The following is a 19,891-nucleotide window of genomic DNA, read 5'->3' on the forward strand; positions in this document are numbered from 1 at the left end:
CAAATCCTTGGTTTACCATTTCTATCAACAACTGGCTTGTGCCAAGTAAGACCTGGAGAAACTGCAGCAGCAAAGTTTGGTGTCATCACACAGTAAGCAAAACTTGAAAAATAAAACACCCAAATTTTGATTGAGCAACAACTTACTAATGAGGCAAAAATAGTGATATCTTAAAAAGTTGAAATTGGCACTAGATATAAAGAAAACAAATGTATTTATATTTTCCAAGTGACATGTATTGTCCACCACCATTCCAGCATTTTTCTTTCAGGGTGATTCAGGCCCTAAAAGCACTATTTTTTTTAAATGCATGTAGGTTATTGTTCTTTGTCAGCTTGTTTTCTTTAGTGAAATGTTCTGGCCTGCCCCTATCTATTATACTTTTAAAATTACAGTATTTCTTAAAGAAAATAAGCTTACAAAACAAGAGTCACAGGATGCATGCCAGAGGTAGATGAACTTGCACCAGCCCTATATGAACATGTTTAATACTCTAATACTGCCTAAGATGAGAAGAGTAAGCAAATGTAGACAATATTGACTATATTTTTTTTTTCCCAGGATCACCAGTTTTCCAATCAAGAGGTGTTGCTCTCTCAACCTCTGATGGCTCTGAAGGATCACTGCACCACCGTCAGCAGCACCATCACCCATCCTCTCTGTTTCACTCCCACATTGCACCTGGTTCTTCCTGCCTTTCTCCCTCCCAGGACTTCTCTTTGAATGTCTCTCTTTCCCGCCACCCTCATCGGGTGCAGACATCCAAGCACAGCCTGCATCATGTCAACAAAATCCTGCGCGCCAAAAAACTGCAGAGACAGGCTCGGACGGGTAACAACGTGGTGAAGAAGAGGGGACCGGGGCGTCCTAGGAAATACCCGCTGCCCTCCCCGCCTCCTTCCCCACCACATGAAGTGGAGTTGGACCCAACGGTGCACAGGGACAGTGGGGAAGAGCGGCTAGCTGGGAGAAGAGGCTGGGAGGGGGATACTGTTACAGACGCTATTGAGTCTGTGGTCCAGGGTCAACGAAGAAAAGGTCAGAAGAGGCCACATGTGGAGGATGAGGGGGATGAAGAAGAGGAGGAGCAGGTCAATGAAGACCTGGATGCTGGAGAGACAGAGGAGCTACTTCCTGATGGAGAGGAGAACCAAACTAATGTACCATCTAAATCTAGAACCGAGACAGGACGAATCTGGCCCACTGAGGAGGAACACCAGCACACTCAGGGGTGCGTTATAGCGCAAAGTTTTAGCTACTTATATATTTATGTTTTAACATTTTCAACTTACCCTTGGGTCTATTTTTAGTTCCCTGGAAAGCAAACCTGATGGTCAGTGCTCCCTAGAACCCCCAGGCACCGTCTCCAAGGAGCAGCCTGCACCCATCAGCAGCCAGAGAGAGAAGAAAGCAGCCAGGCTTCCAAAGAAGAAGTTCCAGAAGGCAGGACTGTATTCTGATGTGTACAAGACAGAGGAGTAAGTCCCAAAATAACCTGCTCACAGTTTTCTCTTCATGATGCTGAAGCAGGTGTCCAGTGGCCTGTACATTTTTCTTTCTTTTTCTTTTTTTAGCCCTCGCAGTCAGCTTCTGCAGCTAAAAAAAGAGAGGCTGGAATACATACCTGGGGAGCATGAATATGGATTGTTTCCTGCTCCGATACATGTCGGCAAGTCAAAACCCTCTGCTTATTTCAGTAAAACTATTTAGTCATGTTTAGCATGCAGCTTATTATAATACCAACTCTAAAAAAAGAAAGATTAGAACCCAAAAAGGCTTTTGATCCTGTTATAGTACAATATGGGCTGGAGATGATTATATTTTTACCTTCCCTTTTTTTTTTTTTTATGGCTGTACATTTCCCTGTTTTGTGTCCTACAGGGAAGTACCTGAGGCAGAAGAGGATTGATTTCCAGTTGCCTTATGACATCTTATGGTTGTGGAAACATGATCAGGTAACAATCTTTTTATAAGCAAAAGGTTTTTACTTTTTTCCTCCCCAGGCAAAGCAACCAAAGCTAAACCAATTAAAGCCTTAAGCACATTTTAAAAAATTTCTGTTTGGTTCTTTTTTAGCTTCACAAGAGACCCGATGTCCCTCTTTACAAAAAGATCAGATCAAGTGAGTACACGTTTGTTCAACTAATCAAAACTGTCTTATCTTTGTGTAGACCACTGTTTAAATATTAATCAACAATGAGTTAGTGTTGGTTTATTAGATCATTTTTCATTATGTGCAATTGAATATATAAGCAGTTAAAACCAAATGTGTGAAACAGAATCACTGTGCAAAACTGTGAAAGTAACTTAAATGGAAGTGTTTTCTAGCTTAGTGCAAGTATGGAAAATATTTATTTACCTAAATCCATCCATCCACCCACAAACATCTTCTCTGTTTGGTATCCGATTTTAAAGTCTTATCACCGCTGGAATATCTCACTTAAAATCCTGCTGAACTTTTGTTGTTTTATTTTAGAAATTTGCCCAAAAGCGAAAGAGAATTAACATTAGAAGAATTTTTAAAATGGAAAATGTGTTTTGACCATTTAAAAAATCTCAACACTGTCCACATGTCACAGATGTTTATGTAGATGTGAAGCCTCTCTATGGGTATGAAACGACTACCTGCAACTGCAGACCTCCTGACACTTCCACGGAAAGAGGGTGCCTGGATGATTGCTTGAACAGGTACAGACACATACAGACGAGGCTTACTCCTTATTACTACTTGTTTTTTAAATTATAATGGTATGAAAAAATTTTTGTTGCTTGCTCAAATGTATGATTCTGATTTCCACAGGATGAGTTATGCCGAGTGCTCCCCCAGTGCCTGTCCTTGTGGTGATAAGTGCGACAACCAGCACATCCAGAGACACGAGTGGGTCCAGTGTCTGGAGCGATTCCGTGCTGAGGGAAAGGGTTGGGGGATCCGCACAAAAGAGTCTCTCCGCGCTGGTCAATTCATCATTGAATACCTGGGGGAAGTGGTTAGCGAGCAAGAGTTCAGGTGAGATGTTGGGATGGTTCTCTGCCTGGGTCAGTTTAGATGTTGTTTTGTAGTAGTCCTGTGGTTTACCTGTATTGCTTCATACTATGTGTGTTGTAGGAACCGAATGATGGAGCAGTACCACAACGGCCACTACTGTTTGAATCTAGACAGCGGGATGGTGATTGACAGTTTCCATATGGGCAACGAGGCACGCTTCATAAACCACAGCTGCGAGCCCAACTGTGAGATGCAGAAGTGGTGGGTGTCATGACAACCAGAAACTTTTTTCATCAATATGATCCCTAACCTTTTAAAAATGCATCCAAGAATCTGCTGGACAATGTATGAGCAAAGGCTGCAAGTGGTGTTAACCGCTTCCATTATCTATGTGCATCTTAAAATATCCCAGTTGGTTTAGATTATTTTGTTTGTGGTATAAATGGCCAATTAGATTAAATTACATCAGAGAAGCTGGGAAATGATGCAGCTCTACAGTTTAGTATTTTGTCTTCAAAGTGCTGACATCAATCAGTAATTAGGCTTAAAAATTTGCTTTATTGCAGCTGTGCAGATTCTTAATCCTGTTGACTGACAAAGGAGACAAAATCAGCAATTAATGGCACTGGTTGAATGTAGAAATCTTGGATAGAATTTGATTGAACTGTTTTCCGGAACCAAACATGTGAGAAAAAATGCTGTTTGAAAAGGGCAGAAAAACCAACAAAAATCCGGTTTGTTTGAATTTGTTTGAAAGCATCCTTTTTGGAGGAGTGGTGGCGTAGGGGTTTTGTGCCTAAAAATGGATCAAAGCGGAGAACTTTCATTGAAATGCTCAAAGATGCAGTTACAGAGTAAAGTTACTATTCAACCTGGAAACCACAGCACTGTAGATTAGTTTGTGTTGGTAATCTGATGAGTTGACCTCACTCCCTGACACTACATCAACGCTTTAATGTCACTTTCTCCCTGTCGAAACTGATCACTGCTCTACCTAGAGATTGTTCCCACTGCATGTCAAAGACTTGTCTGTACAGGCCTGCTTGAGCCCCATTCTTCCCAAGTGAAGCCATTTCAAAACATTTGTCAACACATTTAGCTCTCAGATGATCTGCTAGTTGTCCTCAACCAGTTAGGCACTCTCCTAATCCAGGACGCCATCCTGTGAGGACAAAATGTGTATCGGCTGAGCTAAAATAAAAATCCTCCTCAAGGCTGGAGGATTTTCAGTACAACGCTAGACGAGTCATTCATCTTGTCACAGAAGAGAGATTGTAAGTAGGCAGGCCTAAGATACAGCTTTGGTGCTTGAAAACGATGTGCTGAAGCATCTTTTTTTTTTTTTTTGCCTGTTACAGGAATTAATTGTTATGCGCCTGAAAAAAAAGAGAATAATGGCCTTTGTTCTGTAAGGAAAAGTGAAAAGCTGGGACCCAGTTTCATTTGGGAATTTAAATATAAACAACTTCTGTTTGGATATAATTATTTGTAAAACCTTAGACTTCAGTCATAATGTTAAGGGATACTATTACTTTTTTTCTGCTGTAGACTTTGATTTTAATCCTCCACAACATAATCAAAACAAAATCTGATCTTCTGCTCATGGTATAGAACTATTACAAATCTATCACTTAGATTTATTAGATGATTACTATGTATTTTTTAATACGTATTCTTCATTGGCAGCAGTTTCTTTCACATTGTTGGCTAAAGATAGATTTGAATTATGAATTTTAATTAACTATTCTCTTGTAAACATATTTATTTTCCTTTTTCCGTACTATTGTGATCTACTGATTCAGAATTGTAGTATTTTCTTTTTTTTTTTTTCCCATTTCCATTACTATATACTATAATATGCACAAGTAAAGAAATACTAAGGTTCTTTGATAGAAGGTATATGTAAGTAATAATCTATCAAAGCAAATTATCAGATTGTTATATAAATTATGTATAATTAAATATTTTTGTTAAGTAAAACTGTACAGAACATTTAGACTTAGACTTTTCTGTCATTTTGTATACACAGGGTGTATACAAAAATATTTTTTTTTTCAGTAAAGCTCTCAAGACATTTCCATTCCTGGACTGTTTGCAGCATTCTGTGCTTTTATTTGAATAGTTCATTTTTTCTGGCTTGCAGGTCAGTTAACGGGGTGTACAGAATCGGCCTCTTTGCTCTCAAGGACATCAGCAGCGGCACCGAGCTCACCTACGACTACAACTTCCATTCCTTCAACACAGAGGAGCAGGTGAAAAACCTACATTTTAGCTCTTCATAGACACCTGATTCTTCAGCATTTCCTGTTTCCTCTGTCTTCCAGGAGCTAAATATTTGTGAGATATTCATAATTCCAAGAAAGTGGTGCATAAAAGAGATCTAAGTTTTGGTCTATTTATATACAGCGATGTCGGCTTACTGCTGTTAATTTACTTCAGTGAAAAAGAGATTAAATCGGTTATTGCTATTTTGTGTTTATCCTGTCAATATAGAAGCACAGAAGAAAAGCATTGCTTGTAGTGTCGGTGTGTCCATCAGAATGTTTCCATCCCATCACTACACCTGCACTGTTAGAAATATGTCACCTATAAAGTTTTATGATATACTTAATAAAAAAAACCCCAAAAAGATGAATATACGATTTCTTTTCATTTTAAGTGCACTGGCTTGAGTCCAAAATATGAATACCACACAGGGGTTAGATCGATTGGAGTCTCCATAGCAACCAGTTACTTAGTGGCTGCAATTGCTTGTTTGCAGTTTTTGTTATTCTTCCAGAAATTCTCTAGTAAGTGTTGCTCCTTTATTTTTGGCAAAGCAAGTTTTCCCCCACATTGAATGATGATTTGAATTCTGTCTCATATTTACTTTTACTCTTCAGCAAGTGTGCAAGTGTGGCTCTGAGAGCTGCAGGGGCATCATTGGCGGCAAGAGTCAGCGCATCAACGGCCTCCCTGGAAAAGCAGGAGGGACTCTGAGATTGGGTCGACTCAAGGAGAAAAGGAAGTCCAAGCACCAGCTCAAGAAGAGAGTAAGTTACCACTCTAGAGTTCAGTTAATAAAGAAATGGATTGGATTTTCGGGTTCCTTTTCAGGGCCTCATGTCAACATCTTTGAAATAAAGAAGTTAGGATTAGAGTGAAAACTTTGATCATAAACTCTGGGTTTAGAAAGGCCTCAGTGTGTCTAGCCTTATTGTTGGCGCTATTTAGTCTGGTCTTTGTAGCTCGCTATGTCTGAAAGGGCTTTCTTACATCGATGGCCTGAAATTCACTTTTTTTAAATATTGCCTTCAATTTCTTTAACTTCAGGAGGAGGAATCAAGCGACAGCAACAAGTTTTATCCACATCTTATGAAGCCCATGTCTAACAGAGAAAGGTAAGGGATGGTTCTATTTAGGTACTATTCCTAAAATCTGGAAATCTGCATTTGTTTGTCCATTACTGAAAGGGGGTGACCCGTCAAATTTAAATAATTATAGACCAATTTCTAATTTGTCTGTTTTGGCCAAAATGCTTGAATCCCTGGTGAGTGATCAGATGAAAGACTTCTTGCACGCCCAGGACATTTTATCCCCAGTTCAGTCAGGTTTTAGAAAAAAACATAGTACCTTCACAGCTGCAATGAAGGTGATAAATGATATCTCTGTTGCTCGTGACAAGAAGCTTCACTGTGCATCACTTTTTATTGATTTGTCAAAAGCGTTTGACACGGTTGATCATGATGTTCTAAAGATTAGGCTTCTTAAATCAGGGTTTTGAAAGAAAACTGTCTCTTGGTTTTCAAACTATCTTAGTGACAGAACTCAGTGCATTAAGCATGATGGTGTTCAATCTGGTATTTTACCAATCTTTAAAGGGGTTCCACAAGGCTCTGTATTAGGCCCTCTTTTATTTACTATTTATATAAATGATCTTAATCGGCATGTGTCTGATGCAAATTTTCATTTTTATGCAGATGATACAGTTATTTACTGCTGTGCACCTTCTCTTAAACAAGCCATTGCACACTTACAGAATGCTTTTAATGTGGTCCAAAATACTTTGCTACAGTTGAAACTTGTGCTCAATGCAGAAAATACTAAATGTATGCTTTTCACAGACCTTCGGAACAGGTCACTGAATGTTCCTTCAGTGGTTACTCTTGATGGTCGTGAAATACAGATAGTTTCAACTTATAAGTATCTTGGTATTGTCATTGATGACAACCTATCATTTAAGCCTCATGTTCACTGTCTAGTGAGAAAGTTGAGTCTAAAGTTGGGTTTTTACTTTCGAAATAAGCTGTGCTTTTCTTTTAATGTAAAAAAACGGTTGGTGGCATCCACTCTTTTAACTGTGCTGGACTATGGTGATATATTATATGCATTCATCTGCTCAATGCCTTCAGATGATTGACGCAGCCTATCACGCTTCATTGAGATTTATTACTAATTGTAAAGCTCGCACCTATCACTGTGAGCTGTATTCTCGAGTAGGGTGGTCTGCCTTGGCTACACGGAGGCTTTGTCATTGGTATATATTTATATGTAAGGCTATTTTTGGTGCGCTTCCATCTTATTTATGTTCACTTCTTATGAAAAAAAGTACTGGTCATTACTCTCTCCGTTCTCAGGCTGTTGTCTTGTTTTCTGTCCCACGTGTCAGTACTGAGCTGGGTAAAAAGGCCTTTGCTTACTCTGCTCCCTTTACATGGAATTTGCTGCAAAATAACATGAAACTTGGTTCCTTTGAATACTTTTAAGCTGAGAATTAGATGTTTTGAGTTAGACTCCCTCACATGTCAATGTTTTAATTGAAATGTTATTGTAAGTAGGGCTGGGTACCGAACTTCGGTACTTTTATGGTACCGACCGAAATGCTTCGGTTCTACCAAGTATCGAAACATGCCTCGTCTTTCGGTACCAAGTTTCGGTGATTGGCTGTAACACTTAACGTGATTGCGTCATCCAGGAAAAATACACAGGTGGTCACGCCTACAGCCAGGGTTCATGTGAACTGGTTGTGAGCGTCGCGGAACCCCTATAAAATGCCCCCCAGGTCAAAAGTACGGCTTCACTTTATTAAGACTGATGCCAATAGTGCGCAATGCAATACATCGTGCACGGAAATAATTTAAGAGCAGAAAGTCGCTCGGTGTTTGACTGCAAGTAGAGCGGACCGCAGCCGGCGTGACCATCCTCCTCTCAGCAGCCAGTGGGCAGAGCAAAGCCAGAGCGGAGTGAATCATGCTGCTTTCAAACTGGACGCAGCAGGGCCAGCAAAATCACGTCTGCTGCTTCTTTTTTGCTGCTTGTACCAGCTTCTGACGCGCAGCTGAAGCAGCTTTGCTGCTCTGGCTGCGCGGGTGAAAAGTGGGTCTGTCGCGCGTTGGGCGGAGCTACTCTATCCTTTATTTGCCTTGCAGCTATATTTGCTGTGATCAGTGGGAATAAAGTAGTTTTATTATGTTTTTAAGTGGGAAAATCCACCTGAAAACTTAATCGGTGCAGTCAGTTCATCCTGCCTTCCAATATTTCTGTCGGAGCCACTCAGACCCCCACATACCAGCGGTGCACTGTCAATAGGATCCCATTCAACGGGCTTGTTTGTCAGACATTTTCTAAAGGAAAACTGCTAAGTAAAAAGGTCCTCACAATGTAACAGTGAATATTAGACACTGAATTTTTTTTTTTATGTAAGAGGAAAAATGTAAATGGAAAAACAGAGCTTAAAATAAAACTCAAGATTTGTACTTTTTTATGTTGTGTAATTTTCTTTTTTTTTCTCGAATTGATATTATAAAACTGGTATCGAAAAAAGTATCGTTCAGGAACCGGTATCGAAGTGAAGGTATCGGTATTGTTACCGGAACCGAAACTTTTTGAACAATACCCAGCCCTAATTGTAAGTGCATATTTGGCTTTTATGTGTGTGTCTTTGTACGTATGTAATGATGTGATGTAATTTTGATGCCTATCTTGGCCAGGTCTCCCTTGCAAAAGAGATTTTTAATCTCAGTGGGTATTACCTGGTTAAATAAAGGATAAAAAAAAAAAAAAAAAAAAAATGGGTTTCCTCAGTCTGGTTAGAACTTCTGTTACTAGACCTTGTTTGACATTTGCATTCAGTTCACCTTTTCATCAGTGAAAATAAAGTATATTTTTAAATCTGCACTTAGCAATTAAATAACATTTATTTGTTTTGAGAAAAACTTTACATTATTAAACATAGGTGCTCGTAGAAAATGTCTTTACAGTTGATTTGTTGGGAGAAAAAAAAAATCTTTGCATGGCACCGCAGCAGCAATGACCTCCATATATGTTGAAAACCCTGCAGAGCGGAATTAAAAAAGAGGCTAATTATTTATAATAAAAAAAATAATAAATAAAAACAATCCACTGGACTTGGTTTCCAAGTTTGAAGATGTTTTTCAATTCAAAATGTCAGGAATAGCCTTGATTTCAAAGTTTTATACAGTAGCCCAAGAAAGCCTTGTTTTTGTTTTGAAATCATTTATTAAGATGCTCTTCTTCTCTCCTGCCATGATCAGAAACTTTGTGGTGAAGCACAGAGTTTTTCTCCTGCGAAACTGGGAGAAGATGAGGGAGAAACAGGAGCTGCAGAAGAGAGAGGGGGAAAGAGAGAGGGATTCCAGCAATCTATCCATGTATGCTCGATGGGGAGGAGTTATCCGAGACGATGGCAACATCAAGTCAGGTTGGTTAACAGGCAGAAGGTCAGGGAATAGAAATATAGAATAAACGAAAGAAAATGAACCCCTGAGTTGATGTTTATGAATCCAGTTCTGCCTAAGCTGAAGTGTTTCTGAAATCCTTCTGCTCTGTTCAGATGTCTTCCTGACCCAGTTCTCAGCCCTGCAAACGTCACGGTCGGTACGGACTAGGAGACTCGCTGCTGCTGAAGAAAACACAGAAGTTACTCGGACTGCCCGCCTGGCGCACATCTTCAAGGAGATCTGTGACATGATCACCAGCTACAAAGGTTAGAGGAAGCCAGCCTTTATTCTACTTTATTCTACTCTAATTTTAACCATTTAACAACTGTAATCTAATGAACAATAGCATATTGAGCCTGAAACATACATTGAAAAAAAGAATCATGTTTTCCTGAAAGAGTTTAACTTCTTTGCAAAGTGCTGGCGAAAAAAAGCTCACTGAATGAAAATCCTTCTACTCAGCCTCTTGGTCTCTACTCTGTTAAATACTTAGATTTTAGTCCTTTAAAGGTGAAAACGGCAACAAAGCTATTTTTTTTCTTACTTTAGACTCATCCGGACAAATTCTTGCTGCTCCGTTGGTGAACCTCCCATCTAGGAAGAGGTAAGAGTGGAAGCTCTTTTTTTTTTTTTTTTTTTTTTTTTCTTTCTGCAGGGTTGCTTAATCTTGTCTTTTTGTGTACAACATCCACAGTACTGTAACAGTTTTATCTTCTGTCACGCATTTGAGCCGTCAAAGCATGTGTGTCCAGTATTGATGGTAATCAGTCGGTGTCGGAAACAGAAACAGCACTTGTACCGAAGCTGTTATAGTGGCTGAGTGAGAGCCAGCAGGGATTTAAAAGAGCAACATTTGTTTTGTCGTCGTCAGAGGCAATGACTTCTAGCTGGAGACTAACGCTTTGGTGTTTGTGTTTATAAAGGAACAGCCAATACTATGAGAAGGTGTCCGACCCTCTGGACCTGAGCACCATCGACAAGCAGATCCTCACCGGCCATTATAAGACGGTGGAAGCTTTTGATACGGACATGCTCAAAGTGTTTCGCAATGCTGAGGTAAGCTGCTCACTTTAGCATTAAAAGCTGTTGTGGCAACAACAGTGATATTAAGAATGAGACAACACCGTCTTTCCAATAGGATCAAATGTAAATATGGTGAAACTATTTTACCCTATATATATTTATTGGGTTATAAGGATGCAGTTCATGTCTTTAAATGAGGATACATTTTACATATCTCTCATTTTAGTTTCATAAGTTTTAGGCTGACAAGAAAATAAGTAAAAAAAGTCTGAGTATAGAGGTGTTAAAGTTGCAAATGGTCACAAGGCAAACACCAGGTGTGTGATCACTTTGCTGCCATTACTGGAAGAGGAGAAAGTATTTTTATCAACAAAATAAGGAACCAAAAATTCAGTTGTGACTGAATTTTTTGATGAAATATCCTCTATTCTTCTCTATTCTATTCTATATTGAGAATTGGCATAACAGAGCACAGAGAAAAAGTGCAGTTTGTCCTATTCTCTAGTTGACAGGCGCTGATATGTGACTGAAAAGAGGGATGAGGCTGCTGTTGTAGAGCATAGTCTTCATCACTGAGGCCCCGTCCACACGAAGTCAAAACGAACACGAAACGCTGATATTTTCCAAAATGTTTGCCGTAAAGACGGAGACGTAAAATAAATGTGAGCGTCCACACGAATGCATGAAAACGCTGCAAAATGTATGCCAGGCCTGTAAGTGGCGCTGTGGTGCCAATGCAAAAATAAGCGTCGAAATGTTGGGCATGCGCACTAATATTTATACATGGTTGCCCTTCGGGTCCATTTTCGTGGTTAAGTCAAATTCAGGTGCTGAACTATGTCGTCGATATTGCTCTGTTCTTCCTGGAGATATTCCAGAAGAAGAAGATTCTGTTGTAAGCCCGACAGCAGGGTGAGTAGCATTAGCAGCAACGGCGCCATTGTTGTTGTGATACTGTGTCGCGCATGCGTGTTTAGAGGCGACGCTATGACGCATGCGTGTAAAAAAAAAAAATGCGGTTAGAGCGTAAAGATGGAAACGCGAAAATGGCGTTTCGAAATCTTCCCACTCTGAAGGCTGAATAAAAAAAAGATCGTTTACAGACCCCCGAAACGCTGGCTTTGTGTGGATGAGAGGCTGGTTTGGTGAAAAATTTGTGCGTTTAGGCCACGGTTCGTGTGGACGGGGCCTGAATCAGAGAGAAACTATTCAGCATAATTTTCAGTTCTGAGAGCTTGCTCTGTTTAACAAAAAAACAAACTTTTTTTAGTAAACACAGCGCACACATTTGTACAAGCACAATCTGCAGGGCACTCTGATTTGCTTAATTGTTTGAACAAGGGCCACCTAAAACCTCTTGAAGTTGATTAGTCTTTCAGTCAGAGGATTTTGGAGTAGGTTTATACACATTTGTATATGGGTCACCTTTTTTTAAATCAAGGTTTGTTTTTTACTATGTAGAGTGATTTTCTACCTTTTTTCTAAGCTAAGGGGAGTTGTTGGCTTGCTAGGTGATATTTCTCATATCTTCTATTTTAGTCCTGCATTTAATTCACAACGAACCTTCCAAACAATCCAGTTCAATTCTTTATTAAATTATGACTGCTAGACTTTATTTTATAACTAATAAATAGATGTACTTTCTCCTTATGTTATTGTAATATAATTTCCATGTGTAAATTTGAAATGGCGAAAGCATTTACAGCCGTTTTTCTCTCTCATCAGAAATATTACGGCAGGAAGTCATCGGTGGGCAGGGATGTTTGCCGGCTGAGGAAAGCCTACTACAGCGCCCGGAACGAAGCCGCCGTCCAGATTGACGAGATCGTAGGGGAGACCGGCAGCGAGGCAGACAGCTCTGAGTCGCTGGAGCACGACCACCATCAGCACGGAGGGTCAGGGTCACACGACAAGGACGACGACGTCATCCGATGCATCTGTGGAATGTACAAAGATGAAGGAATGATGATCCAATGTGAAAAGTGCATGGTTAGTAAACTGATTCAAAATATGGAGGAGTGGTATTCATAGAGGATGATGGAGCGTTTAAATCTAGTTCCCTTTAAGGCTGCCTTGAATAACACTTGTTAATTTTAGGAAATTAAAATGAAGCTTTTGGATGATTATTACACTTTAATTCTGATATTTTTGTGATTTTATTTGATTTTTGGTTTTTCTTCATGCGTCTTTTTTTTTCTTTTGATCAAAGGTGTGGCAACATTGTGACTGTATGCGTCTGGAGACCGAAGTGGAGCACTACCTGTGTGAGCAGTGTGACCCTCGGCCTGTGGACAGGGTACATCACTCTCTTTAACGGCTTTATGTATTGTTTACCAGTTTTATTGCCTCCTTCTCATGGGTAATGTGTTGTTATCATAACAGGAGGTTCCCATGATACCCCAGCCCAGCTACGCACAGGCTGGCTCCATCTACTACATATGTCTCCTTAGAGATGACCTGCTGTTACACCAAGGTATGGAAATGGAGGAACTAGCAACCCAAAGCTTTTTTTCAGAATGATTATTTCTGTTGATCATTCTTATAGGAATGATTGATAGAAGTAATGGGACCTGTGTAGAGTAGCTTCATTTCTGTCTGTGCCGCAAAGCAGCTGTGGCTGCATTGTAACTTGCTGCCACCATCAGTGTGTGAATGACTAGCGTAAAAGGGCTATTCGAGTTCAGGACGTTTAGGATCATTCTAGAGCAGGACAGTGACCCTAAAGCGACTGGAGTGGCTTAGCTCAAACCAGATTCACATGTTTAAATGGCCTAATAAAAGTCCAGACCCGGATCTAGCTAAAAATCTGAAGCAAGAGTTGAAAATTAATGTTCAGAGACACTTGCCATCCAATGCTGGGGAGGTTGAGGCCTAAAATGGAAAAAAGACAAAGGCAAAACACTTCCGGCTGTAATTGCACCTTTAGAGTGCTCTAGAATTTATTAACTTTGGTGCTGAATACAATATATATATATTTTTTATTTTTTTGTAGTACAAGTTAAAACCATAAACCATTTTACTTTGGTCTGGCACATAACATCCAAATAAGATACGCTGACATCAGGGGTTTTGTCAAAAAGTGAACCAGTTTACTGGATGAATATTTGCACAGGCACTGCATCTTTTCAGTTGACTTACAGTATGTGAAATTTATCACACTGCATATCTGTTGTCAGCTCCAACAGTGACTTTAGGAAACATAAAGGACACTCAGACTTTCACCGGTGTCCTCAATTAGTCTAAAACGGCCAGGTCTTCTGGTTGTAATGTGATCGGTTTGCTGTATGCAGGGGACTGTGTGTACCTGATGAGAGACAGCCGGCGCACGCCTGAAGGTCAGCCTGTTCGGCAGTCCTACCGTCTCCTTTCCCACATCAACCGAGAGAAACTGGACATCTTCCGTATTGAGAAACTGTGGAAGAACGAAAAGTAAGTTGACAGAAATATAAATAATCCAGCAGATTTAAATGTAGAGATGTCCACATCTCACTGTATTGTTGAATTAATCTCCTATTTATCCACTCAAACTGTACAGGGGTGAGCGCTTTGCCTTTGGTCATCACTACTTCCGTCCTCATGAAACGCATCACTCGCCATCACGACGTTTCTACCAGAACGAGTTGTTTCGCATGCCGCTGTATGAGATCATCCCCCTAGATGCAGTGGTAGCAACATGCTGCGTCCTTGATCTCTACACTTACTGCAAAGGTAAAGAAAAAACACCAGTTAAATAGCTAAGACATATATGTTGTGGTTGATGTGCAAAAATGCAGCTGACTGTTAAACTGCAGCATTTTTACTTAATGCCAGTATTCTTCCACTAAAGCCAAACACTTTGTTTCTACAGGAAGGCCAAAAGGTGTGAAGGAGCAAGATGTGTACATCTGTGATTATCGCTTGGACAAATCGGCACACCTGTTCTACAAGATCCATCGGAACCGTTACCCAGTCTGCACCAAGCCGTATGCCTTCAACCACTTCCCCAAGCGGCTCACGCCCAAGAGAGACTTCTCGGTGAGCCTTAGTCGTGTGTTGGTGTTTCACTGGGCTCTGCTTCCGTTAAAAAAAACAGTGCCAAAGTTCTACCATTATTTCTGTAGCCTGCAGCAAACTCCTGCGTTAGCGGTTGAGCTAAGTAGAAACAAATGAGAAAAAACCACACGTATTTATTGCGACCTAAGGGGAAACCACAGAGAGATGTTTCATTGCTGTTTGCATGTTAACGCAGGATAATGCAAAGCTTGAGGTCATTAGATAATAGATGCTAGGTTTTTATTGTAGGTTTGATTTTTAATTTAATTACTTGGAATTAGCGTCTTTGTTGAGAACCTTTTTGTTTTAAAAATGTAATTGTTTCTACTATATAGCAGCTGCTGAACTTTTATCACTGCTGCACTTAAAAAAAAAAAAAAAAAAAAGAAAATGTCTTGAGAGCTTTACTTAACAAAATTCCTTTTTGTACACACTCTGTGTGTACAAAAAGTCTATATATAAAGTCTATATATAAAGTCTATATAGCGGCTGAAATTCAAAGAATCTTATTGTTCTGTTTCAGCCTCACTATGTTCCTGATAACTATAAGAGGAACGGAGGCCGGTCTGCCTGGAAAAGTGAACGATCCAAAGGCGCCACTGGCTGTGAGGATGACGCCTCCTCTTGCGATCGGGGAGAGGACTTCTCACATGGGGTGGAGGATAGAAGCTTGGTGGAGGATGCCGTAGAAACGGCCCCAGAAGATCCTGAACCTCTTTCAGCTAAACCGAGACAAAAGGAACAGGCAAGAGCAGGAGATGAGGAGGAAAATGAGGAGGAGGAGGAGGAGGAAGGGCTGGAGGCTGGGGTGCGGAAGGAGCTGGGGGAAAGTCCAGAAAACAGGTTAGGAGAGATGCTTGAACTGCCTCTATCCTCTGCCTCTTCGCCGCTCCACCACCCGGTGCTAAGCAGGAGGGAGGTCCAGAGGGAACGGCTGGACAAGATCCTGCTGGATCTGCTGCACAGAGCGCCCAGCAAGAACGGTGAGGGACCGGGAACAAAGCAGGGGGGGTAGGTCAACAGATGCATACTGACTACCGTCTCATGTCATTCATACATTCCATTTAGATATGTTTTAATAATCCTGCTTCAGGTTTATCCTGTTTGGTTTTTTAGTAAATATATTTATAGTTGCTAACAATTTCTCCTGTTGCTACCACAGTTTGCTATAAATGCTATGATGTGATATAATGTGATGACACAGTGTAATGAATAACTGCACAGTGGATGAAAAACAGTGGAGATCAGTGGAGATCAGTGAAGAGGCAAAAAACGGATACCTAAACGGACAGATTTTTGGTTCTTTTATATTGAATTTAATCCAGATAGATGAATGTGGCCTCGTCTTTACCAGCAGCTCACTCCGATCTCAAAACATGGACGCAGTCTTTTTAATTTGGTGACAGTATAGTTTTGCCATTGGCCTTCATAGGGGCTAAGCTTAGAAGTTTTCAGTCCAGCCCCCCTAGTGGTTAAAAGTTCGTATTGCTTTAGTTTTCTAATCTTTGCAAAAATTCTCCATTGGATTAGCTCTGTACTTTGGCTGATCATCCCTAACTAATTTTCATATGTTTTGATGTCAAGGCCTCCCAGTTTAGATTTGCAGCTCTGCAATACCCTAAATCTTCTGTTTATGGTATTTTGTATACATAACAAATATGATACAAACACAGGCATCTGCAAATAGGAACCAGCTTAAATGAGGCCTTGGCTCTGTGGCTATATAGCTAAACTCATACGCATGAACCACCCCAGCTGTCAGAATTTCGGCTCTTCTTTAATCTAACAAATAGTCTTTGGGTGAAGCCCCCTAAATTGTCTTCTTTCTCCTTCCCACTAGCTATTGATGTCACCTATCTTCTTGAGGAAGGGGCAAGACGTCGGTTACGGAGAAGGACGCTTGGATTTGGAGATTTTGTTTCCAGGAAATAACATTTCTGACATGCCAGTTATAAGCACTCTGCCTTTTGCTGCTGTGAAGAGATGGACAGAAAATGGAGAGACAGTAAAGAAGGGAATCAAGCATTGTTGCCTAACCTATTTTTTACGGATCACAATGCATCCAAGGGGATTGCGTCTTCAAAGTTTACCTCTTCCAAGACAGTCATCTCTGCTCTGAGAAGGTGGAAGGAGCTCCAGAAGTTCTTACTCAAAGGAAGTTCCACCTTGAAACAAAAACAAGTTCTCCCGGTCTTCTTATTTAAGTGCAACATGCAAATTATTATTATTTTTTATTGAACATAGGAGAAATAACCCATGCACTTAAATGCATCGAACATTAGAAAATCGTGGGTCGATAAATATTGCTTGCAGGCATTAGAATAAAATGGTTGGTACTAAACAGAGACGGACGGGGTAGGGAGGGTTTATTTTCTTTAATTTTCTCACACATCATGAATTATTGTTCTTCATATCGGGATTTTGCTGCAGTGCTGACATTAAAAGGAAGAGAGGAAACTGGCATATAGGAGAACATGTAAAGCTGAGCAGTGTGCTCTGATGCTGCGCTTTAGACAGAGAGAACATTGGTGGAGAACTGCACTTTTGGTACCTTGGATATTGTGAAGCTCTGTGTAATTTATTCACAATGAAAGTACACTAACACACTCACAGTATTGGCTGCAGTCTGACAAAAGCAAGTTACAAATCTAGATCTTTTTCATGCTTCTTTTTTTTTTCTTTCCTAAGTATCTCATCTAGAAACAGGAGGCCTGTAGCGTGGTTTCGGATTATGTTTGCGCTTATGTCAAAGTGTTCTGTTATTATTTCTTACTTAGCTGTGAGGCAGTCAGCTTTGCCCCATGTTTTTAAGAAGCAAAGCGATTCACCAGCTTAAATAAATCAGGCAGGAGGAGGAGGAGGGATGGCACCGGCTTTACCTGTAACGCCTTATGCAGCCGCTGCCGTCTCTCACTGCCTTGCGTGCAAATGTGTGTCTGCCAGATTTTCTGAATATATATATATATATACACCTTTTTGTCTTGTTTTGTTTTTTTTTTCTAAAAAAAACTGTAAAAAACAAAAAATAAGGGCTCGATGGCAATTAACCGTTGTAGGGGGGAAACAATACTTAACATGAAATGTATCTTGACAGTCATATTTTCTTATATTTGAGAATTGCGGAGCAGTGTATACTGTATATTTGGACTTGCGTCTCTTTCCTTAAGTTTTTCTTTGTCTTCGGACTGATTGCCATGGAGAATGTAAAAAAAAAAAAAAAAAAAAAAAGCGATATTTGATGAGATTTCCTTTCTTTTCCCTGTGATGTCCCGGTGTGATAAACTGACAGAAGTGATGAGAACCAGAGAGAACGTGGAACGTGAAGCTGTACAGTGCCAAGTTCTGTAAATATGCACACTTTACATTAACAAGTGTCTCCAAAAGCAATATCTTGAAAATGGATTTTGTTTATTATTGTACTGTACAGATCTCAGCCCTAAATGTATTATTATTATTTCTTCGCTTTGTATTACTATAATGAAGACACTTAAGCTCTGAGGAGAAATGTTTTTCGTAATTTCCAGAGATTCTCACCAATAGCAGTGCTGATGACATGAAATTTGAGTTGTTTGCCTATAAATTAAGTCCACCTGTAAAGTGCATGAGCAAGAAGAATGTCAGAAGGCATTGGGATGTGACAGTGGCTCTGCAACGACACCTTTTCGTCACTGAATTTTGTTAATAATATAACTTTTTTAAGGAGGAATCTGCTCCTTGTTTTTTTGCTGCAAAGTGTTGAACACTAAAAAAACAAACCAACATAAAAATGTTAAGATATTTTTAAATGCTGACAGAAAACAAAAGTAAAGCTGTCAGAAATGATATCATGCTATTATATATATAAATATATAAATAGATATAAATATATTTTTTGTTTTTCTTTAAAATAGGAAAACGGTTCCGTTTTGTGATAGCAGTCATTGTATGATGCTTGTACTTGTATTTGTGTGTTTTGTGTGATCCGTTTAGTTATTTTTAGACAATCACAAAATAAGATGCAAGCATTGTAAATGGCAAAACTGACGGACATTTTGTGATGTGTACAGTTTGTCAAAACAACAACGAAAAAACTTCCACTCGTTCAAAGTTTGTAATTACGATTCTTAAGTCATGAAAAAAAAAATGTTGGTTTTTACTTTTTGTTTTATATTTGTTTTTTTTTCGTTTGTTTTTTAATAAAAAGCACTACACTATTGTGAATTCTGCATCTGGTTATCTTTCAGGATCATGGATGAGAATTGAGCAGCAGTCTGGAAAAATCTCCCCTTTTTTCAACACTTTGCTTTCCTTGCTTCCCCTCTTCCTTGCACATTTCTGTACTCAAAGTATTATTTCTTATTTTTTCTACACTTAAGTCCTGTCTTTATTATTTTTTCCCTTTATTTTACTTAATTTGTCTTTTTTTTCACTTGTCTTCCACCTCTATCGCTTCTGTGTACTTTTGTCCTACAAACTTTATCCTTTTTTTCCCCACCCTATTTTGACCTTCCTTGCCTTTTGTCGCTTCGTTGTGTTCTTCTGTCTTTGTGCTCCTAATTCCTTCCCTTCTTTTGTGGAACCTCCTAATCCATCTTGTCTTTCTTATCCTTTAAGTCCATGACTTCTGTAGGTTTTTCCTTTTTCCAGGTTCCACATTAAATCCTGAGCACTAAAAAAATGTTTGCCATGAATTTATTGTAAAGTTGAGCATTTTAGATCTAAAGTCTAGAAAGTTGTGGGATTTTAAAATTAAAATGTGTGAGTGACATCCATCCTTCCACACTCTGTTTATAATCTTTATTTTTATTCCTTTTTCTGTACTGAAAGCCTGCCCACTGTAATATGTATCACAACTTAAAGGGGACTTTTGATTCAATGACTGAACAGCTAATAAAGAGCTTGGAAAGTAAAGGTAAAGGATTGTTACAGGAACCCTTGAGCAGATATCAATTACTGCCTTGCCCTCACTATGACATTGCTCCTGTCTGCCCTGGTGAAGAAAACATTATCTCAAACGTTGAAGCTCTTTTTCACTTTTCTATGTTCTATTTACCTATATTAAGTGTTTTTAAAATTTTTTGTAGTTAAATAAAATGTATGTTTATTAATCACATAATGTATTTAGACTTGTTCTGGAATTGTAAAAAAAAAA

The 19,891-nt window shown here is 39.5% G+C and overlaps 1 protein-coding gene across 3 annotated transcripts in view; it reads left to right on the top strand.

Annotated features, from left to right (window-relative positions):
- The window catches only part of ash1l (ash1 (absent, small, or homeotic)-like (Drosophila)), a 35,057-nt gene extending 16,227 nt beyond the window's left edge, over nt 1-18,830 (top strand). For 2 of the 3 annotated variants that reach the window (XM_038279285.1, XM_038279286.1), the window contains exons 5-27: nt 562-1,231; nt 1,311-1,478; nt 1,575-1,669; nt 1,882-1,955; nt 2,077-2,122; nt 2,580-2,688; nt 2,801-3,007; nt 3,107-3,247; nt 5,130-5,238; nt 5,869-6,018; nt 6,299-6,366; nt 9,520-9,686; nt 9,819-9,971; nt 10,255-10,309; nt 10,629-10,761; nt 12,454-12,717; nt 12,938-13,024; nt 13,111-13,201; nt 14,019-14,157; nt 14,264-14,436; nt 14,576-14,742; nt 15,284-15,743; nt 16,601-18,830. In XM_038279285.1, the coding sequence (XP_038135213.1) occupies nt 562-1,231; nt 1,311-1,478; nt 1,575-1,669; nt 1,882-1,955; nt 2,077-2,122; nt 2,580-2,688; nt 2,801-3,007; nt 3,107-3,247; nt 5,130-5,238; nt 5,869-6,018; nt 6,299-6,366; nt 9,520-9,686; nt 9,819-9,971; nt 10,255-10,309; nt 10,629-10,761; nt 12,454-12,717; nt 12,938-13,024; nt 13,111-13,201; nt 14,019-14,157; nt 14,264-14,436; nt 14,576-14,742; nt 15,284-15,743; nt 16,601-16,692 (3,818 nt within the window). In that variant the 3' untranslated portion in view covers nt 16,693-18,830. Of the gene's footprint in view, nt 1-561; nt 1,232-1,310; nt 1,479-1,574; nt 1,670-1,881; nt 1,956-2,076; nt 2,123-2,579; nt 2,689-2,800; nt 3,008-3,106; nt 3,248-5,129; nt 5,239-5,868; nt 6,019-6,298; nt 6,367-9,519; nt 9,687-9,818; nt 9,972-10,254; nt 10,310-10,628; nt 10,762-12,453; nt 12,718-12,937; nt 13,025-13,110; nt 13,202-14,018; nt 14,158-14,263; nt 14,437-14,575; nt 14,743-15,283; nt 15,772-16,600 lie in introns of all 3 variants that reach the window. The other variant, XM_038279287.1, reaches the window with a different exon arrangement.
- The last annotated feature ends 1,061 nt before the right edge of the window (nt 18,831-19,891 follow it).

The sequence above is a fragment of the Cyprinodon tularosa genome, unplaced genomic scaffold (genome assembly GCF_016077235.1).
Source record: "Cyprinodon tularosa strain WSP-4 unplaced genomic scaffold, ASM1607723v1 ctg15, whole genome shotgun sequence".
Taxonomy (NCBI): Eukaryota; Metazoa; Chordata; class Actinopteri; order Cyprinodontiformes; family Cyprinodontidae; genus Cyprinodon; species Cyprinodon tularosa.